This window comes from Misgurnus anguillicaudatus, chromosome 25, assembly GCF_027580225.2.
Source record: "Misgurnus anguillicaudatus chromosome 25, ASM2758022v2, whole genome shotgun sequence".
Classification (NCBI taxonomy): domain Eukaryota; kingdom Metazoa; phylum Chordata; class Actinopteri; order Cypriniformes; family Cobitidae; genus Misgurnus; species Misgurnus anguillicaudatus.
The window spans coordinates 22,637,149-22,654,673 of NC_073361.2; the positions used below are offsets into that span (position 1 = coordinate 22,637,149).

Below are 17,525 nucleotides of genomic sequence, written 5' to 3' on the forward strand. Positions count from 1 at the left end.
CGGTACCATTTTTAGCATAGCTTAGCATAATCCATTGAATCTGATAAGACCATTAGCATCGCGCTCAAAAATAACCAAAGAGTTTCGATATTTTATTAATGATATTATGCAGCACCTGAAAATAGTCCCCTGCTATTAAAAGTTACCAAGGGGACTATTTTCAGGTGTTGCGCAATATCACTGCGCCTCCTGCAGCCATGTTACGGCAGCAAAGTCCTGGATTATTACATCAGAATGAGAGTATAGTTCCTAGACATATCGGCCTAGAAATCGCAACTTTTAATTTTCTGTCTGCCTTAGTACACAATGTAACTACAGAAGAGTCAAGTTTTAAATAGGAAAAATATCGAAACTCTTTGGTTATTTTTAGCGCAATGCTAATGGTCTAATCAGATTCAATGGATTATGCTAAACTATGCTAAAAGTGCTAGCGCCAGACCCGGAGATCAGCTAAATGGATTCCAAAACGGTAAGAATCAAATGTTTAACTCTAGGGGCGCTGAAAAATGAGCATATTTTCAAAAAAGTGGAGTGTCCCTTTAAGTACCTCATTCTACCAAAAGATGGAATTATACTGACCATTATAGTGTTTACTAACCGTCTCCAGCATAAAACAAATTAGTAAATGTATTTCATTTCTGTATTTGTACATGCATTGTGTTCTTGCTCAATTTCTAGAACACTGCATTCCCAAGAAACACATATACTGATAAAATGCATAGCTTATACAGCATTGTAAGTTGCTTTGCTAATGCCACTTAAATTGTTTTCACTGTCTAATCATTTTTGTCATTGATTTTGAATTCTCAAGTCCCATCTGCAGAACGAAATGCCGATGAGAAGCGTTTCCTAAACACAGGTCGTTCTTATCCAGGTGAGTCCTGAATCTGGACAGGTAGTCGTTCTGTCTGCTGATATCCGTGGCCAAAATCAGTGATCCCAGCTGCCTCTCAATACTCAGACTGTTGGAGACACCAGAAACACCAATTAAATGTGACAAATCTAATCTCTCTTGTGAAATAAAATAATGCAATTGTATCCATACATACAACCATGAGCATATTAAAATGACAACATGTAAGGGATAATGTATAGGCAACCAGTTGTTATTGCAGAAATAAGCCCAGACAGTGTGATCAGGACCCAGTCTGGTATAACAAAGCAACGATTATTTGGCGATAACAACTGCCCTGAAATAAAGACAGTGCAATGCTTAAGCAAGAATTAAATGATAGTATCATCAGCGTTTAAAGAACATGAGAATCACCTGCAGCAAAAGCAATATCATTAACATAAAAATGAAAAAGTGTAGGCCCTAATATACTTCCTTGTGGGACCCCTTTAAATAAAGGCAGGGGATCTGACCAAAACCCCTCCACTCTTACTAATTGTGAGCGACCAGAGCAGTAACTCTTGAACCAGAGAGAACTCCGAGAGTCCAATACCTCGTAGCCTATCCAGCAATATTTCATGGTCCCTGGAGTCAAAAGCCTTGCCAGATCAATAAATGCAGTATTTTTAGTAGGGATGCACCGATATGGAAATTTTGGCCGATACCGATAACTCTTTAAATTTGGGGGCCTATAACTGATATCTATAGGCCGATAAATATTCATATTATTTTCACAATGAAAAACTCGCAGACCGCGAACATCTTGTCTTTGCGCTAGACTAGCATACTCTTCTTAAGCCCGCAACATGTGTCATCTTCATGCTATGTCACAGAAAGCACCAATCAAAACTCCACATGGCCAGCAATGAGCAAGTGAAGTGGTTCAACAAACCAAAATAATCCATCATTTATCGGCCTAATTTTGCTATCAGACCGATAACCGATAATATTAAAAATAAGCAGTTATCGGCCGATAACGATATGTCGACCGATATATCGTGCATCCCTAATTTTTAGTATATTTATAATATTTTTAGTTGTCGATGGCACATGTGATGTCATTGACAACCTTAAGTGTAGCAATGACACAACCATGACCGGATCTGAAACCAGACTGAAACTGATAAAGAACATTACGATTGTTTAAATAGCGCGTGAACTGCTTATTGACCAACTTCTCTAATACTATTTCTTAAATTATTTTTAATCTGAAAATAACAAACCTGCAAATGTCGCAACTGGCCAATAAGAATCAAGCATTCCAACGAGCCGTGTAATAATACTTTTTAATCACACACCAATGCAATATTTTTGCCTGCTCTTATACATAACAGCAAGCACTGGCATTGGCAAGCAACGAATTTTAAAGTGGATATGTTAAAGTCATTAACAACACAAAGAAGTATTAAAACATAGTCGTAAAGCAGACACTAACCTATCCTCCACCGGAAGATGAGAAAACAGTTCGGTTTCTCTAAGCAAACCCACTGCAGACCTCCAATGATGGTTTTCCAGAACTGAGGTATTCTATAGGACGACAAACACCCGTCAATGCTAAGTAACTTTGACTTATTTACAAACACGCTTGCTTACTTAAAATCCTAAAGAGGATCATGAAGCTAATGGTGTGGTTTAATCCCATTAGATGGTCACTAACCCGGTACAAAGCTGCAAGGTAATGGTTGGTTTTGATGAGGAAAGGCTGGTTGACTCCAGGATGGTCCAGATCGTGTGTGGCTGCTGCCAGCAACCCTAAGAGGATGTCACATGACGTGAGGGACTGCGCAAGCTGCGAAACAGAGATATTCAAAGATAATCTTAAGTGTGCAAGTAGCAGTTCATTTAGCATAGATTAGATGTGCACCAAATAACTATTGTGTATACATGTGTGTGCAGGTATTAGATGTGAGCTCACTTTGGGTTCTTTCAGGTAACAGTGCATGGCTTGGGTCACATCGGCAGCATGGACTGCATTGTGATAGGGGTTCTGGTTGTGGTAGTCTTCTTGTACCAGAACTGAAAACCAGAACACCAATGAGAACTACTCAGCAGGCATCATCAACATCCTATTATGAAAATCACAAGATGCTTACCCAAAAACCGACGCAGTTTAACCATGTCCAACTGGAAGAGCTCGATGAGGCCATACTGGTTCAGCAGATGAAATGTCAAAAAGACGAGACTGTTTCCTTTAAAATGATGATAATACAAAAGGAATGAGGACTGCAAATAGTGTGTTTTCACCAGCAGGTGGCACCGTTGGTCACAAACAAATGTGCAGGATTTTCAGGATTTGAGTACAAGCGTAAGACAGAAAGCACACAAATGCTTTGTCCTTCACACGTACACATTATTTGGGATCTGCAAACTTGTATGGTCAGTTACAAAGAGGGCAAATTTGACACCCAAAGTATAGTAACAAAGTATATAAACAAAGGTAGGACCAACAAAAAAAGTCATGAAATTCAAAATATTTACCATTTGTAAGTCTATCAAAAAGGAATATGTTGAAATTCCAGCTTCCAACCTTTTCAAGCATACACTGCAAAAATAATCACAGATTAAATTGATATAATCAAATATTATTTGATCATATAAATCAATATAATGTTTCTCTCTACATACCCTGGCCTGGCCACAGTAGTCCTCATCCAGGATGTAAAGTGGGTTGTGTTGTGACGTTCCTCGTAGCAGGCGAGACGAAAGCACGTGTCGCTGGAAACTAAAAAGCCTCCGGATTCTCCGAGCTGGGATCGACCCTGCTGACTCAGCACGAGCTATAAACACATACGAGAAAGAGGACATGGAAATATCATGATGTGTGAACAGCTAATAAAATGAGCAAATGGAGGCCTCCTATCAGTGTTGCGACTTGAGCTTTGTGGATTTTGTCAAAATCCACCCCCTCACTCGCCGTTTTTAAGTTCGGTTGCTATCGTTGCAATTCTTGTGCACTGGCAGCCTGCGAGAGGTCACGCTTGACTGGAGCACAAAAGGCAAGAGCAGTCGAAAAAGTCTCAGTTGTGTTTCGCCAAAACAAAAAAGCAATAAACTTGGCCCTTTTGTGTACGATTCTGCTAAATTCACTTTGAAATCGCTAGTATTACCATTTAAGATCATTTCAGTTTTTGGATAAATTAATTTGGCATGAATGCGACAGACTGCAAAAATAAGGGCTCAAGTATAAAAAAAATGCAAAAAAAGGTAAACACATTTTTTTGTGATACAATACTTACTATAAGATGTTCGATAATGTGGTTATATTGATTTGGTTACAAAATCAAAGAAATAGACTAACCCCACTGCTGCATGTAAAGCATCCCTATATTTTCTATAATTTGTTTAGATTATATTAATTTAATAATAAAAAAATCACTTCCACGTAAAAAAAAAAGTTATAAATTGTATTACAGGAACCAATGTTTAGTGATAATGTAGTTAGTATAAGTCTTGGGGATTTTTTTGTATAATTTGGTTAAGGTTCAAAAATCTAAGTTTAATTAAAAGAACAAAGGAGACTGCAACAGAGTCCTGGTAAAAAAACTAAAAAGATAAATAAAATGTATTTGGAACTAAAAATGTAAACATTTTTTGGCAATAAAGACACCATATAAATCTTTAAATACCGACCTCGCCTAAGCTCTAAAGTTTTATGATGACATATGAACTGTAATTGCAAGTTCATTAGCAACAAGTACTTTAACAAGTAAAATCCACCAATCACAAAAGTAGCCACCGTTACCATGGAAACACAAATTGCAGAAATTAATACAGTGCTAAGATTTTACAGGTTGGCGGAGGCTCTAGATCAGGGGTCTCCAACCTTTTTGTGAGCAAGGGCTACCACAATGGACGAAGCAATCTGGAGGGCTACTTTTTGATAGTCTACTCAAAAAACTCTGTTTTACTTGTTGATTTTATTTTACTTTGGGGTGGTGTCCCGGACAGGGATTAGTTTAAGACAGGACTAGACCTTTGTTTAACTATGAAATATAACAAGTTTTAACAAAACATGCCTTACTAAAAACATTACTTGTGTGCATTTTGAGGCAAAACAAAGGGCACTTATGTATTTTAAGATAATGTCAGTGCAAGTTGTTTTGAGTTTGGACAGCTCTTACATTTATTTTAGTCTAGGACAAATGTAATCCCTGTCTGAGAAGCCACCCCTTGATGTTTTATCATTGTTATAAATATAAAAAATATGTAATAAATAAATATTAAAAGTGAGGCTTTTAATAGAATGTGCTTTGGTGGGCAACCCACAGACCCCGTGTGGGCAACCGCGGGCAACATGTTGGAGACCACTGCTAGATAATATAAAATATATATTTAACATTACCTAAAAACTATAAAAAAAATAAGTGAGGCTAAATACCAATGACTCTTGCACACCTCGTAACCAAATACAAATATTTGTGTTTTGGAAATGCACGCACAAATCATATTTGAAAGATATCTGCTTTTATTCTTCTCATAACATTATGGGGCGGTTTCAGGGTTGAGGTTAATCCAGGACTAGGCCTCGGTTATGTTAGGACATTTAAGGCGTTTTGACAAACAAACATTAAAAAAAACAATATTGGTGTACATCTTGAAACAAAACAATGGCACTGATATATGTGTTAAAGGAATAGTCCACTTTCCCAAAAGAAAAAAACAGACAATCCACTCATCACCATGTCATCCAAAATGCCGATGTCCCTCTTTGCTCAGTCGAGAAGAAATTATGTTTTTTGAGGAAAACATTGCAGGATTTTTCTCATTTTAATGGACTTTAATAGAGCCCAACATTTAATACTTAACTCAACACTTAACAGTTTTTTCAAAAGGACTATAAACGATCCCAAACGAGGCATAAGGGTCTTATCTAGCGAAACGATTGTTATTTTTGACAAGAAAAATAAAAAATATGCACTTTTAAACCACAAACTTCTCGTCTAGATCCGGTCGTAATGCGCCAGCGTGACCCCACTACGTCACCGCAATACGTCATGACGTCAAGAGGTCACAGAGAACGAACGCGAAACTCCGCCCCAGTGTTTACAAGTGTGTTGAAAGAGGACCGTTCCTACGTTGTTGTATGTCAACTGATACTAATTAATGTCTTTGTGTCAGTTTATTGTTTACAATGGTCCGCAAATGTGCGTTTTATATATGTAACACGTGACCTCCCTACGTCACTACGCATTTACGTTAGGTCGCGCTGGACCGGATCTAGACGAAAAGTTGTGGTTTAAAAGTGCATATTTTTTATTTTTCTTGTCAAAAATGACAATCGTTTCGCTAGATAAGACCCTTATGCCTCGTTTGGGATCGTTTATAGTCCTTTAAAACTCCATTGAAAAAAACTGTTACTTGTTGTGTTAAGTGTTGGTGTTAAATTAAAGTCCATTAAAATGAGAAAAATCCTGCAATGTTTTCCTCAAAAAACACAAACTCTTCTCGACCGAACAAAGAAAGACATCAACATTTAGGATGACATGGTGGTGAGTAAACCATCTGGATTCTTCTTTCAAGAAAATGGAATATTCCTTTAAGATACAAGTTTTTTTTTTTTTTAATTAAGGCAGCTCAAACATGCATTTTAGTCTGGGACTAAGATAAACCCTGTCCGGGAAACCTCCCATTTATGTTCAACAGGTGTGGAAGAGCACAAAGGTGAGTAAATGACAACACAATTTACATGTTTTGGTTGAAATGTTACTCAACTATATGGAATGCTGTATAATAAATAAACTTGAATTGAACTGAATGGAGCATAAAAGAGCTGTATCAATCCTTTCCAAGCAAAGCTTCATGGGATAGCAGTACATTATGATTTTTAATTTTTGGCTTCTTAGCATATATGTTGTGATTCATGTCAGAGGAGGCTGGCTTGAACTTTACTTTTTAAGGACACCGAATGGAAAAAGAAAAATATTTAACCAAAGATACCCAGAGTGATCTTTACCATAAAGCATCCATGTACACTCACCTAAAGGATTATTAGGAACACCTGTTGCATTAATGAGAAATTGAATGGTGTAATAGTGTGGGGGATGTTTTCTTGGCACACTTTAGGCCCCTTGGTGCCAATTGGGCATCGTTTTAATGCCACAACCTACCTGAGCATTGTTTCTGACCATGTACATCCCTTTATGACCACCATGTACCCATCCTCTGATGGCTACTACCAGCAGGATAATGCACCATGTCACAAAGCTCGAATCATTTCAAATTGGTTTTTTGAACATGAAAATGAGTTCACTGTACTAAAATGGCCCGCACAGTCACCAGATCTCAAACATAATAGAGCATCTATGGGATGTGGTGGAACGGGAGCTTCGTGCCCTGGATGTGCATCCCACAAATCTCCATCAACTGCAAGATGCTATCCTTTCAATATTTCTAAAGAATGCTTTCAGCACCTTGTTGAATCAATGCCATGTAGAATTAAGGCAGTTCTGATGGCGAAAGGGGGGTCAAATGCAGTATTAGTATGGTGTTCCTAATAATCCTTTAGGTGAGTGTATATACACTCTCAAAAGGTTAAAAAGCTTTCCCCTTTAAAAAGAAATGTGGGTAAAATAGTGACCAATTCATCATACTTACAGTGCAAAGTGCGGAAATCGATGGCCAGGTACGGGTGCGAGCTTCTTCGTTCCGGTTCAAAGCCTACCTGACTTCTCACTCTCACATCTCCTAGAAGACATGAACGCACAGGTCCTCAAGATATTTGTTAGCAAACGCGTGCGTTTTCACCTACAGCAGGGTAACAGGCATGACTACAGAGGGGTACAGAGACACATTTACACACAGCCAATGAATGGAATGGACATGCACACAGCCATGCCACAGGGTCTTATGCATTAGTATTCAGAGGGCGAGCAGCAAAGGAGGACGTATGCAAGAAAGACAAGCTTGTGCTTCAGCTCAGGACAGAATGGAGAGGAAACTAAAGGGACTTCGACGAGGCTTGCCAAAGCTCTAACATCTGTTAAAAGTCATTCAATGGGCCTTTTCATCAAACTCTGGCTGTGTGTGCGTGTATGTATGCGCATTTGCATGGAGAGGGAAGGGAGGGGTAACGCAATTTAAAAAAAGTAAAGTAATAGCAGCCTCCAACATGTCAGTCACTACTGATTGGAGTTCATGTGCAGTTAACGTGTCAACACGTGTCAATAGGTCAAAAAACAAAAATAAAGAGATAAAACAGCCTCCCACCAGTATATTTACTTACTTGAAAACAGCTGTTTGAATATTACACAAGCCCCTATCAAAATACCAAAACTGTGAATTACAATTACGTAAAAAACACTATTGAAATGAATCAAAAAGACAGACATCAATTTCAAACCAAACCAAACAAAACAAAAGCAATCGTAAATTTGGATCGAAGCTACGAGAGTATAGCCACAACGTCACATGCAACAGGCGAATCAGACATCAAAAACAAAAAATACGAAAGCTATTCGAACATGCAGAAGAAAGGCCGGGAAAGCAAGAGCCAATGATACCGAAAGAGCTCTCCTAACGATCGCTGTCGGTTTACGTTAAACTCACGCAACATCTTCTGCATAGATACAACTTCTCGCCTGACCCTTAACTAGCATTCTAACGTGAAAAATTGCCACCGATTCGACTGTGCCCAGTGACGCAGGTCTGTCAGAAGATGGTGTGGAAGAGTTATTAAAGGAAAGGTTGTGAAAGCGAGTGAGCGATTGTCTCTCCTGGGGAGATGTGTTGGTTCATACCTGGTGTAAACACGAATGAGGTTTTGATTTTGTTTGTCACAGCTTAAAGACAAAACAAAAGAAGAAATTACGATCAAATATTAGGTCAGGGTTAGCTTTACTGGGTTGTTGGCTACATGCTTGAGGAAGTGATGTTATTGAATGTGTAGCTATTCCAGGTTATTCAGAATGCCGTCGGCATTTTCATTCAGACAAAAGCCAAGATGGTAAGTCTGGTAGCTGGTGTTTGTAAGAGGAATTGAACGATCAAATGTCTGTTTACGATCTGATTGAATTTAAACATGCAATACCGCATACTGACATTTTAAAGCACAGATGAGGGGCCTGATGTATAAAACTAACTGTGTTTGTTTTACACATGTGTAGGATAACAATGATATCTGTGTCATAATATAATATTGCACATTTGTATTCTTAGCTTGCTCTCAGTGAACTTTACCATTAGGTCAATGCAGTATTAAAGGATTAGTCCATTTTCCCAAAAAAAAATCCAGATAATCCACTCACCACAATGTCACCCAAAATGCCGATGTCCTTCCCCGTTCAGTCGAGAAGAAACTACGCTCCCCGAGGAAAACATTACAGGACCCTTCTCATCCTAATGGACCCCAACACTTAACAGCTTTATCGCAGTTTAAAATTGCAGTTTCAAAGGACCTTTAAACAATCCCAAACGAGGCATAAGGGTCTTATCTAGCGAAAGATTGTCATTTTTGACAAGAAAAACAAAAAATATGCACTTCTAAACCACAACCTCCTGTCCTCCTCCGGTCGTGTGACGCGCCAGCGCGACCTCTTGTAATATGTCATCACGTCAAGAGCTCACGGATGACGTATGTGAAACTACGCCCTAGTGTTTACAAGTGTGGAGAAAGAGGACCGTTCCAACGTTGTTGTTTGTGGAATGATACTAATTAATGTCTTTGTGTCAGTTTATTGTTTAAAATAGTCCGCAAATGTGCATTTCCTATATGTAACACGTGACCTTCGACGTCATTACGTGAGGTCGCGCTGGGTCGTCACACAGCTGGAGGAAGAAGAGAAGTTTTGGTTTAAAAGTGCATATTTTTTATTTTTCTTGCCAAAAATGACAATCAATTTGCTAGATAAGACCCTTGTGCCTCGTTTGGGATCTTTTGGAGTCCTTTGAGGCTGCAATTTTGAACTGCATTGGAACTGTTAAAGGAATAGTCTACTCATTTTCAATATTGAAGTGTGTTGTTGCCTTGGCTGGGAATTGTTGATGCATCCCTCTGTCGTCTGTGTGCGTGCGCGTGGGCGCTGGAGCGCGCTGCGGCGCTTCGATGGCATTTGGCTTGGCCCCATTCATTCAATGGTGCCATTTGGAGATGGAGTTGGAGGTGACCAGGCACATCAACGTTTTTCCTGTTTGGGACGAGTGGTTGTGCGAGCAAGTTTGGTGGTACAAAGTGGAGCGTAGCACTTTTCTGAGCGGATTTAAAAGAGGAACTATATTTTATGGCGTGGTGGCACTTTTGGGAGTACTTCGACTCGCCTGAAAAGTCCGCTCCCCTTCTCACTCTCATAATGGGAGAGGGAGGGTGTTACTGCGCCGAGTCGGGGTGCTCCCAAGGGTGCTATTGCGTCATAGAGTGTAGTTCCTCTTTTGGATCCGCTTGGAAGAGCGCTGCGTTTTATTTTGTACCACCAAACTTGCTCGTATAACTACTCATCTTAAATAGGAAAAACGTTGATGTGTTTGGTCACTTCTAACTTTATCTCTAAATGGTACCATTGAATGAATGGGGCTAAGCTAAATGCTATCAAAGCGTCGCAGCGCGCTCCAGCGCTTACGTGCACGCACACAGATGACAGAGGGATGTATCAACAATTCTTAGTTAAGGTAATAACATATTTTAATATTGAAAATGGGTAGACTATTCCTTTAATTGTTGGGGTCCATTGAAGTCCATTAAAATGAAAAAAATCCTGTTTTCCTCAAGAAACACAACCTCCTCCCGACCGAACAAAGAAAGACATCAACATCCCGGATGACATGGTGGTGAGCAAATTATCCTGACTTTTTTTTTAGAAAATTGACTAATCCTTTAAAGTATTATTATTACTAGGGATGGGACGGTATGAAAATTTCATATCACGATTATAGTGACCGAAGTTATCACGGTTATCAATGAAATGAATTATTTGAAAAGAATGCACACCCAAGGTGGTAACAACCAAGGTTACAAGGTTAATAATCAACACCCATGGGACATTTCTTAACCAATCAGAATAAAGCATTCAACAGCTTCGTGGTATAAATTATAATAATGTTATTAAAAGCTAAAATGTAGGTATTACTAGAGATGCAACGATATATCAACAAATAATCTGTGTCAGTCGATAAAAGCTATTTTTACGCTATTGGCCGATAAAACATCACTAGTTTAATGTTCAATATTAATGCCATTATATGAATAAATAACGTTCAGAAAATGTAATCTTTAGAGTAGTGCTGTCACGATGATTAAATAATCGATGATGTTTGACCTCATCGTGATGATTTCAAATCACGCAATGATTGCACATCTCTCTAAAAAACAGACGGGGGAGCTGCAGCGCCTGTATAAACAAAACCGTATCAGATTACTTTTAAATACGTGTTATGTGTATTAATATTTACTGCCATGTAAACCTTACAAAAGATTTTATTATTTCAAACAAAGAAAAAAAATTATGAGAATTAAATGTCAAACCAATAAAACATACAGTTAATCATCAAAGCGAATTAATCTTTACAACCGCCACAATTTACTAGACAATTACCGTCAGCCAAATGTCATACTTGTGACAGCCCTACTTTACAGTTTAGGTAATGTAAGTTAATACAACCACCAATCTATCGGTAATGGCATCGTATTGGCAGATAGCAGTCCGAATAATCGAATATAAAGTTTATACATCAGGTCTCTGCATCTTTCTGTGACGTCCAAATAGGTCTAAGGGTCACAGGTTAATATAAGGATATCCCAGGGGTCGCCAATCAGGTCAGGTCAAGGTTTGGTGCCTATTAAATCTAAGTACAATTCTGTGAAATGCTACGTAATTCCCATCTGAGGAATGACTTAAGCTGGGGATGTAATGAAGAGATTTAGAGGCTTTTTGACTGATGAAAGAAGCTTTCTAACCCCTCTCTGTTGCACGATGTGTTACGCTTGGTACCCTCCAGTCCAGTGGTGTAGCTACCCTGAGTCTGTTTGTTTACAGTGTGTTTGTGTGTGTGTATGTATAAGACACGGAAGATGTTGCTTACCTAGCATGCGAATGTACAGAGCGGTCTGATCAGAGCTGTCATAGGAAATTGCGCCGCGTCTCTGTGGGGGAAGAGATGCAGATGAGCGTTAGCAATAGCATTTGCATTTATTCAAATGTACGGGAAAACTTCATATGCATGCCAAATGCTCAGCAGCAGTGTGCATTCAAATACAGCTCAACGGACAGCATTATAATACTATTTACCAAAAAATGTTTTGACACACCTGAAATGTATGGTAATAACACATTAAAGGGACACTCACTTTTTTTGAAAATATGCTCATTTACCTGCTCTCCTAGAGTTAAACATTTGATTTTTACTATTTTGGAATCCATTCAGCTGATCTCCGGGTCTGGCGGTACCACTTTTAGCATAGCTTAGCATAATCCATTGAATCTGATTAGACCATTAGCATTGCGCTAAAAATAACCAGAGTTTCAATATTTTTCCTATTTAAAACTTGACTCTTCTGTAGTTACATCGTGTACCAAGACCGACGGAAAAGTAAAAGTTTTCTAGGCAGATATGGCTAGGAACTGTACTCTCATTTTGGCATAATAATCAAGGACTTTGCTGCCGTAACATGGCTGCAGCAGGCGCAATGATATTATGCAGCACCTGAAAGTAGTCCCCTTGGTAACTTTCCATAGCAGGGCGCTATTTTCGGGAACTGCGTAATATCATTGCGCCGCCTGCAGCCATGTTACGGCAGCAAAGTCCTTGATTATTATGCCGAAATGAGAGTATAGTTCCTAGCCATTCGTGCTTTATACGAATGTGTGTATATTAGAAGGAATATTTGTTATATAGTTGTGCTCATTTATTTGATTCTCTATTAAAACAAATAATAAAATCGGTAGTCGGTATCGGCTGGAAAAATCCTGATCGGAGCATCCCTACTTCAAACCATATAAATATAAGTGCATAAAGGGATCTGCAATTTTTGTTTCAAACAAAAAAGCCTCTACTGAGCACACACAAAAACACAACTACGATTTCCCAGCAGCGAGAGGAAACAGAAGCAGGGAATCCTGCTTTACCAAATTAAAAGTGCATCATCTCTTCTGTATAATCTGCTCTCCTGTCCATTACGCATCCATATTGGGCTATTGGTAGATTAATAAACAGACACTGGCACCACAAACTCAAGATGTTCTGTAAATGTGATTGTTCTGTAAACGTGATTGGCCCATCCTGTGGCAGTGGGCGGTGCTTGCACTCGATCACCGCACTTGAAAGAGGCCTCTCTGTACCGAACACCAGTGATTGGCTTGGCCTTATTTTTTTGCATGTCACAAGCACCACCGGCACAAAGAACATTCTGAGCACTAAGAAACAGCATGGAGAGCTTGTTAAATGCTTTGCGAGAGAGAAGAAACAGTCAGAAATCAATACGTCAGACCCTCGGTGTACGTCTTTTGTCTCTGAAGTATTTGTGCACGTATAAAGTACACGTATAAAGATGCACGGACACGAACATCTATCGGATGACATGCATCCAAAAAGGATCCGTGCGTACACGCACAAAGACGACCACTTCAGCACGGCTTTTAGATGGCTGGTCAGGGCGTCCCCAGATGGCACACAATTCAGGCTCTGACGTCAATGGACTGAACCAATTTGCATACTTGATTTTCATCCATTAACAGCTCACCCTCGTCTCGAGCCCCTGTCCAATAAAAAAACAGCGAACGCACACGACTGAGAGCTACGGATGATTTTAACACAATGCACAAGCGTAATCCTGTGCCAAGTGCGTTTGTGGAAAAATAGAGGGAATGGATGTAATAATTTGGTCAAGGTATTAATATTTCTGGAAGCCAGTCTGTAATTCGGAATGCAGACAGGAGTTAACTAATGGCGGTGCTTTGAGTTAAGTTAATAACCAGTAGAACAGATGCACTAAAATACTGTGTCAGTGTCTGTGTGTTGAGGAAAGCTATTTTCAAATGGTTGTTAGCCAAGCTACTCATAATATAAAATTGTTAAATGTTAAAAGTTACAGTCGAGCTCCACTATGAAATGTATTACACAGACATAGTGTTAGCAGAGGAAAAGAACAATTGTTTGAGCCTAGAGACATAAAAATTGTCACTTTAAAGCATCTGCTAAAAGCATTAAATGTAAATGTAAGCTACACCGGACACTAAATGAAGTAGTACCATTACTTTAAAGCTATTTAAGAAAGGAATAAAGATCAAATAAAATATGTAATAATTTTTTAACCATCATACGATATAGAAATGTATATAGTATAAATATATGTTTGGTATATATTTGGTGTATATAATACAAGAGTTTGGTATTAAAAACGTGATAAACGTCATTTAAAAAAAATCAGTATTGTATCAGGTCAGTATTAAAAAGTAAATTCTTAATTTTACGCAAAATCAAATATCCGCGTGTCATTATGTAATCTTTTTTCCCTTTTCCCCAAAACGCGATAAACGTCACTCTCTCTTCTCTGCAGAATGCAATAAATTCGCTAAACAAATAACAGCGCACCATTCCACGCACTGTAAACAACAATAGCGGCGCGTTGAATACACAAGTAGTTTTCCTCATCTACTTTGTACTTCGTGATCCCCAAACAAACAAAAACAAAATAATACTTTTGTTGGTCTGTGACGGGGAAGAAATGCAAGCTATCAAAATCGAAAGATGATGGAAAACTGTTGGTTGTTGCTTGTTCTCTGGACAGCATCAAGCTTCTGTCATGCTAACACATTGAGCCCAGGGGATCTTATGAAAAACTTTCCATTATTTTACTCCAAACATTTTACAGTTGATCACGGTCAAAAAAGTTGAGCGACGAAGGATAACTACCGAGCCCCTAAGGTGACATTGGAGTAAAAAAAAAATGTAAGTTTAGTTTCATGTGCTCACGTGAAACTATCATGTGCTCACGTGAAACTATCATGTGCTCACGTGAAACTATCATGTGCTCACGTGAAACTATCATGTGCTCACGTGAAACTATCATGTGCTCACGCGAAACCTTCATGTGCAGATTTTTTTAAAGTTTAGTTTCGCATGCTCATGTGAAACTATCGCGCACGCACGTGAAAGCGAAAGTTTTGCGTGTGCATGCGAAAGTTTTATGTGAGCACGCAAAACTGATAGCGGTGGTTTAATGTGCGCACGTGATAGTTTCACGTGCGCAAGAGAAAGCTTCACGTGCGCACGCAAAACTAAACTATTTCATTTTTGCTCCATGTCCCCTTAGGGGCTCCGTAGATAACAGCAGCAATGACAGTGTTATATGACAAAGTAAGTGTTTTGATTAATGCCATTAATGTTTATTTTTTTTAATCAGTGTACAACTAGTCAACTAAATAAATATAACATGGCAAAGAATGAATGCACATTTATATACTGATTCAATAGATTTATAGCATTTTGAAGAAAAAAACTTTTTGTGGATAAAATAATCCATTATATAATAAATCTTTGAAAATCAAATTATTTATTTGAATTTTTTATGTCTTTATAACCTATGCCTATGTTTAAGTTTGTAACAGAAAATAGTGGTTTTCATCTTGTCACTTTCTTAAAGTGAGGAAAACACATTTTTACAGAAATTACTCAAAATGTATTTATTGCGTTTTGAAACCAAACTCTTCATATACTACTTTTTGCTAAATGATCAGCAGCATTCAATTACATATTCTGTTACAAAAGCAGGACTTCTGCAAAAAGACTCAACTGAAACAATGAATCATGTATTTACATAAACCATCTGAACATCTGCCAAAATTAAAACTACCCAAAGGTACTTTTACGGTTAAGAAGATTACATAAGTACAATACAATGCGACAAAAACAGCAACGTAGCATTGTGTAATGCTACACCACTACTCAGAAAAAGCAGTTTGCTCCTGGAAAGACCACAATGTTTTGAAAACAGCTGAGCTAATGTTATTACTACCGATAAATGTTAGCACTGCTACTTTTATTATGTTACTTTTAACACTGGTTAGTACATAGGCTACAAAAATGCTACATCTCGCAGTAACACTCATGACATTTTGACATCTTCGATCCGCAACAACCACCATCCAGCTGGTGCAAAACCGACCCCTGAGTCATGCGTTATCGCAGCGGCAATATTTTAGTATCAACAAACTCAGTGTTTACACACATTACTTGGTGTTTTTGCATGCGAGTAATTTTTTACCAGGAGGCTGAGAGGGGTATGACAAACCACCCAGCCGTGCCCATATGGGCCGAGCGAGCGAGCAGCGCCAGCGCAGCCGGACATGCCGTGTAGAAACGGAGGAGTTGAATTTCTTGGACAGGACAATGGCGATGGTGCGCCAGCAAGGAATGACACACACTGCAAGCTGTTTTGCTGACTTTGTTGGGTCAAAAAAGTAAGATTTTTACTAAAGCGCACATAGTAAGATACTTCAGTGGGCTGATTTCAAAACTACGGTCAAACAAATAAATACCAACAGAAATTACCAAATAGCGGACGGAAAAAGGCACAGTGAATCAATCATCTTTTTGCAAATGTTTTTTATCCAAAATAAGCCAGCTAACAATTATTTTGGTAATGAAACAAATACTTTATTAGACAATTAGCCTCATTGAAAACTAAAAATTAAAGCAAAAACTATTTGCAGAAACAAAATAAAAATCATGCCAAAAATTCTTACAATCACATCTTCATTTTATAAAAAAAAATGTTAGGTGTGATATCTTAGCATCAAGAAAAATGCAAATATTTAAAGTACATACACTACATATAAATAAATAATTTGAATAAATAAATGTAATGTATAATAATAATTGAATTTCTTATTTAAAACATTCAAAATGTATAAAATGTGTACAAAACAAGTAGGAAAAAAATCTGATAAAACCTTCACTGATCTGTTTGTCTGGAATATATTTTGGAGTACAGAAGCACAAGAATGTGAACTATCTAACAGATAACCCTTTAACCCTTTACACAACCCCTTATAATTGATCAAACTGTTTATGAGACAAAAAAACCATTGTGTCTGTCTAACACCGTAACTCTGTGTACCCTGAGGGCGAGTCACCTAAACTCATCCAGCTAGTTTGCTTAACTATTCATCTTTTATGTCATGCATTGATCTTTCTTAAATACCTCATTGAGACATCATGCTCAATTTAAACTATTTAGATGATGAACATCTCGTGCCACGACTCAAAAATGTCTTGTCAACACCTGCTTGTGATGGACGTGATGTTTTTTGTTTGTCTACACGCAATTAAAAAAATTACTGACAATTACCAAGAATCTAAATGACGTACGAGGCCTTCTAATGATATACTAAAGCTATCACACAGCTTATTAAGGTGCCTTGAATGAATCCTGGGTAATCCTGTTTTGAAGATGGTGTTACGTCAATATGCTTTTTACTTCCTCAAACAACAATCAATGGATTGCTGTCAGTTTGTATTGTTTTGGAATGCGTAATAGTGTTGAACCTTTGACATCTAACATTTAAAGGGATAGTTACGTAATTAACCCCAAAATTCTGATAATTATGCCATCATTTACTCACACATGTTGTTACAAATAGAAAGGGAAAAAACACTATGGAAGTCAATGGGGCTTCTGATTTTGCTCAAAATATCTGCATGTGTG

The 17,525-nt window shown here is 38.2% G+C and overlaps 1 protein-coding gene across 24 annotated transcripts in view; it reads right to left on the bottom strand.

Moving 5' to 3' along the window:
* pde7a (phosphodiesterase 7A) overlaps window positions 1-17,525 on the bottom strand; it is a 53,644-nt gene that overhangs the window by 3,535 nt on the left and 32,584 nt on the right. For 5 of the 24 annotated variants that reach the window (XM_073863667.1, XM_073863666.1, XM_073863643.1 and 2 more), the window contains 11 exons: window positions 11,903-11,963; window positions 8,629-8,670; window positions 8,115-8,147; window positions 7,487-7,576; window positions 3,518-3,669; window positions 3,371-3,434; window positions 2,986-3,081; window positions 2,808-2,908; window positions 2,550-2,681; window positions 2,328-2,419; window positions 814-962 (listed from right to left, as the gene is read on the bottom strand). In XM_073863667.1, the coding sequence (XP_073719768.1) occupies window positions 814-962; window positions 2,328-2,419; window positions 2,550-2,681; window positions 2,808-2,908; window positions 2,986-3,081; window positions 3,371-3,434; window positions 3,518-3,669; window positions 7,487-7,576; window positions 8,115-8,147; window positions 8,629-8,670; window positions 11,903-11,909 (958 nt within the window). In that variant the 5' untranslated portion in view covers window positions 11,910-11,963. The remainder of the gene's footprint in view (window positions 1-813; window positions 963-2,327; window positions 2,420-2,549; window positions 2,682-2,807; window positions 2,909-2,985; window positions 3,082-3,370; window positions 3,435-3,517; window positions 3,670-7,486; window positions 7,577-8,114; window positions 8,148-8,628; window positions 8,671-11,902; window positions 11,964-17,525) is intronic. The other 19 variants (XM_073863645.1, XM_073863658.1, XM_073863665.1 and 16 more) reach the window with 7 other exon arrangements.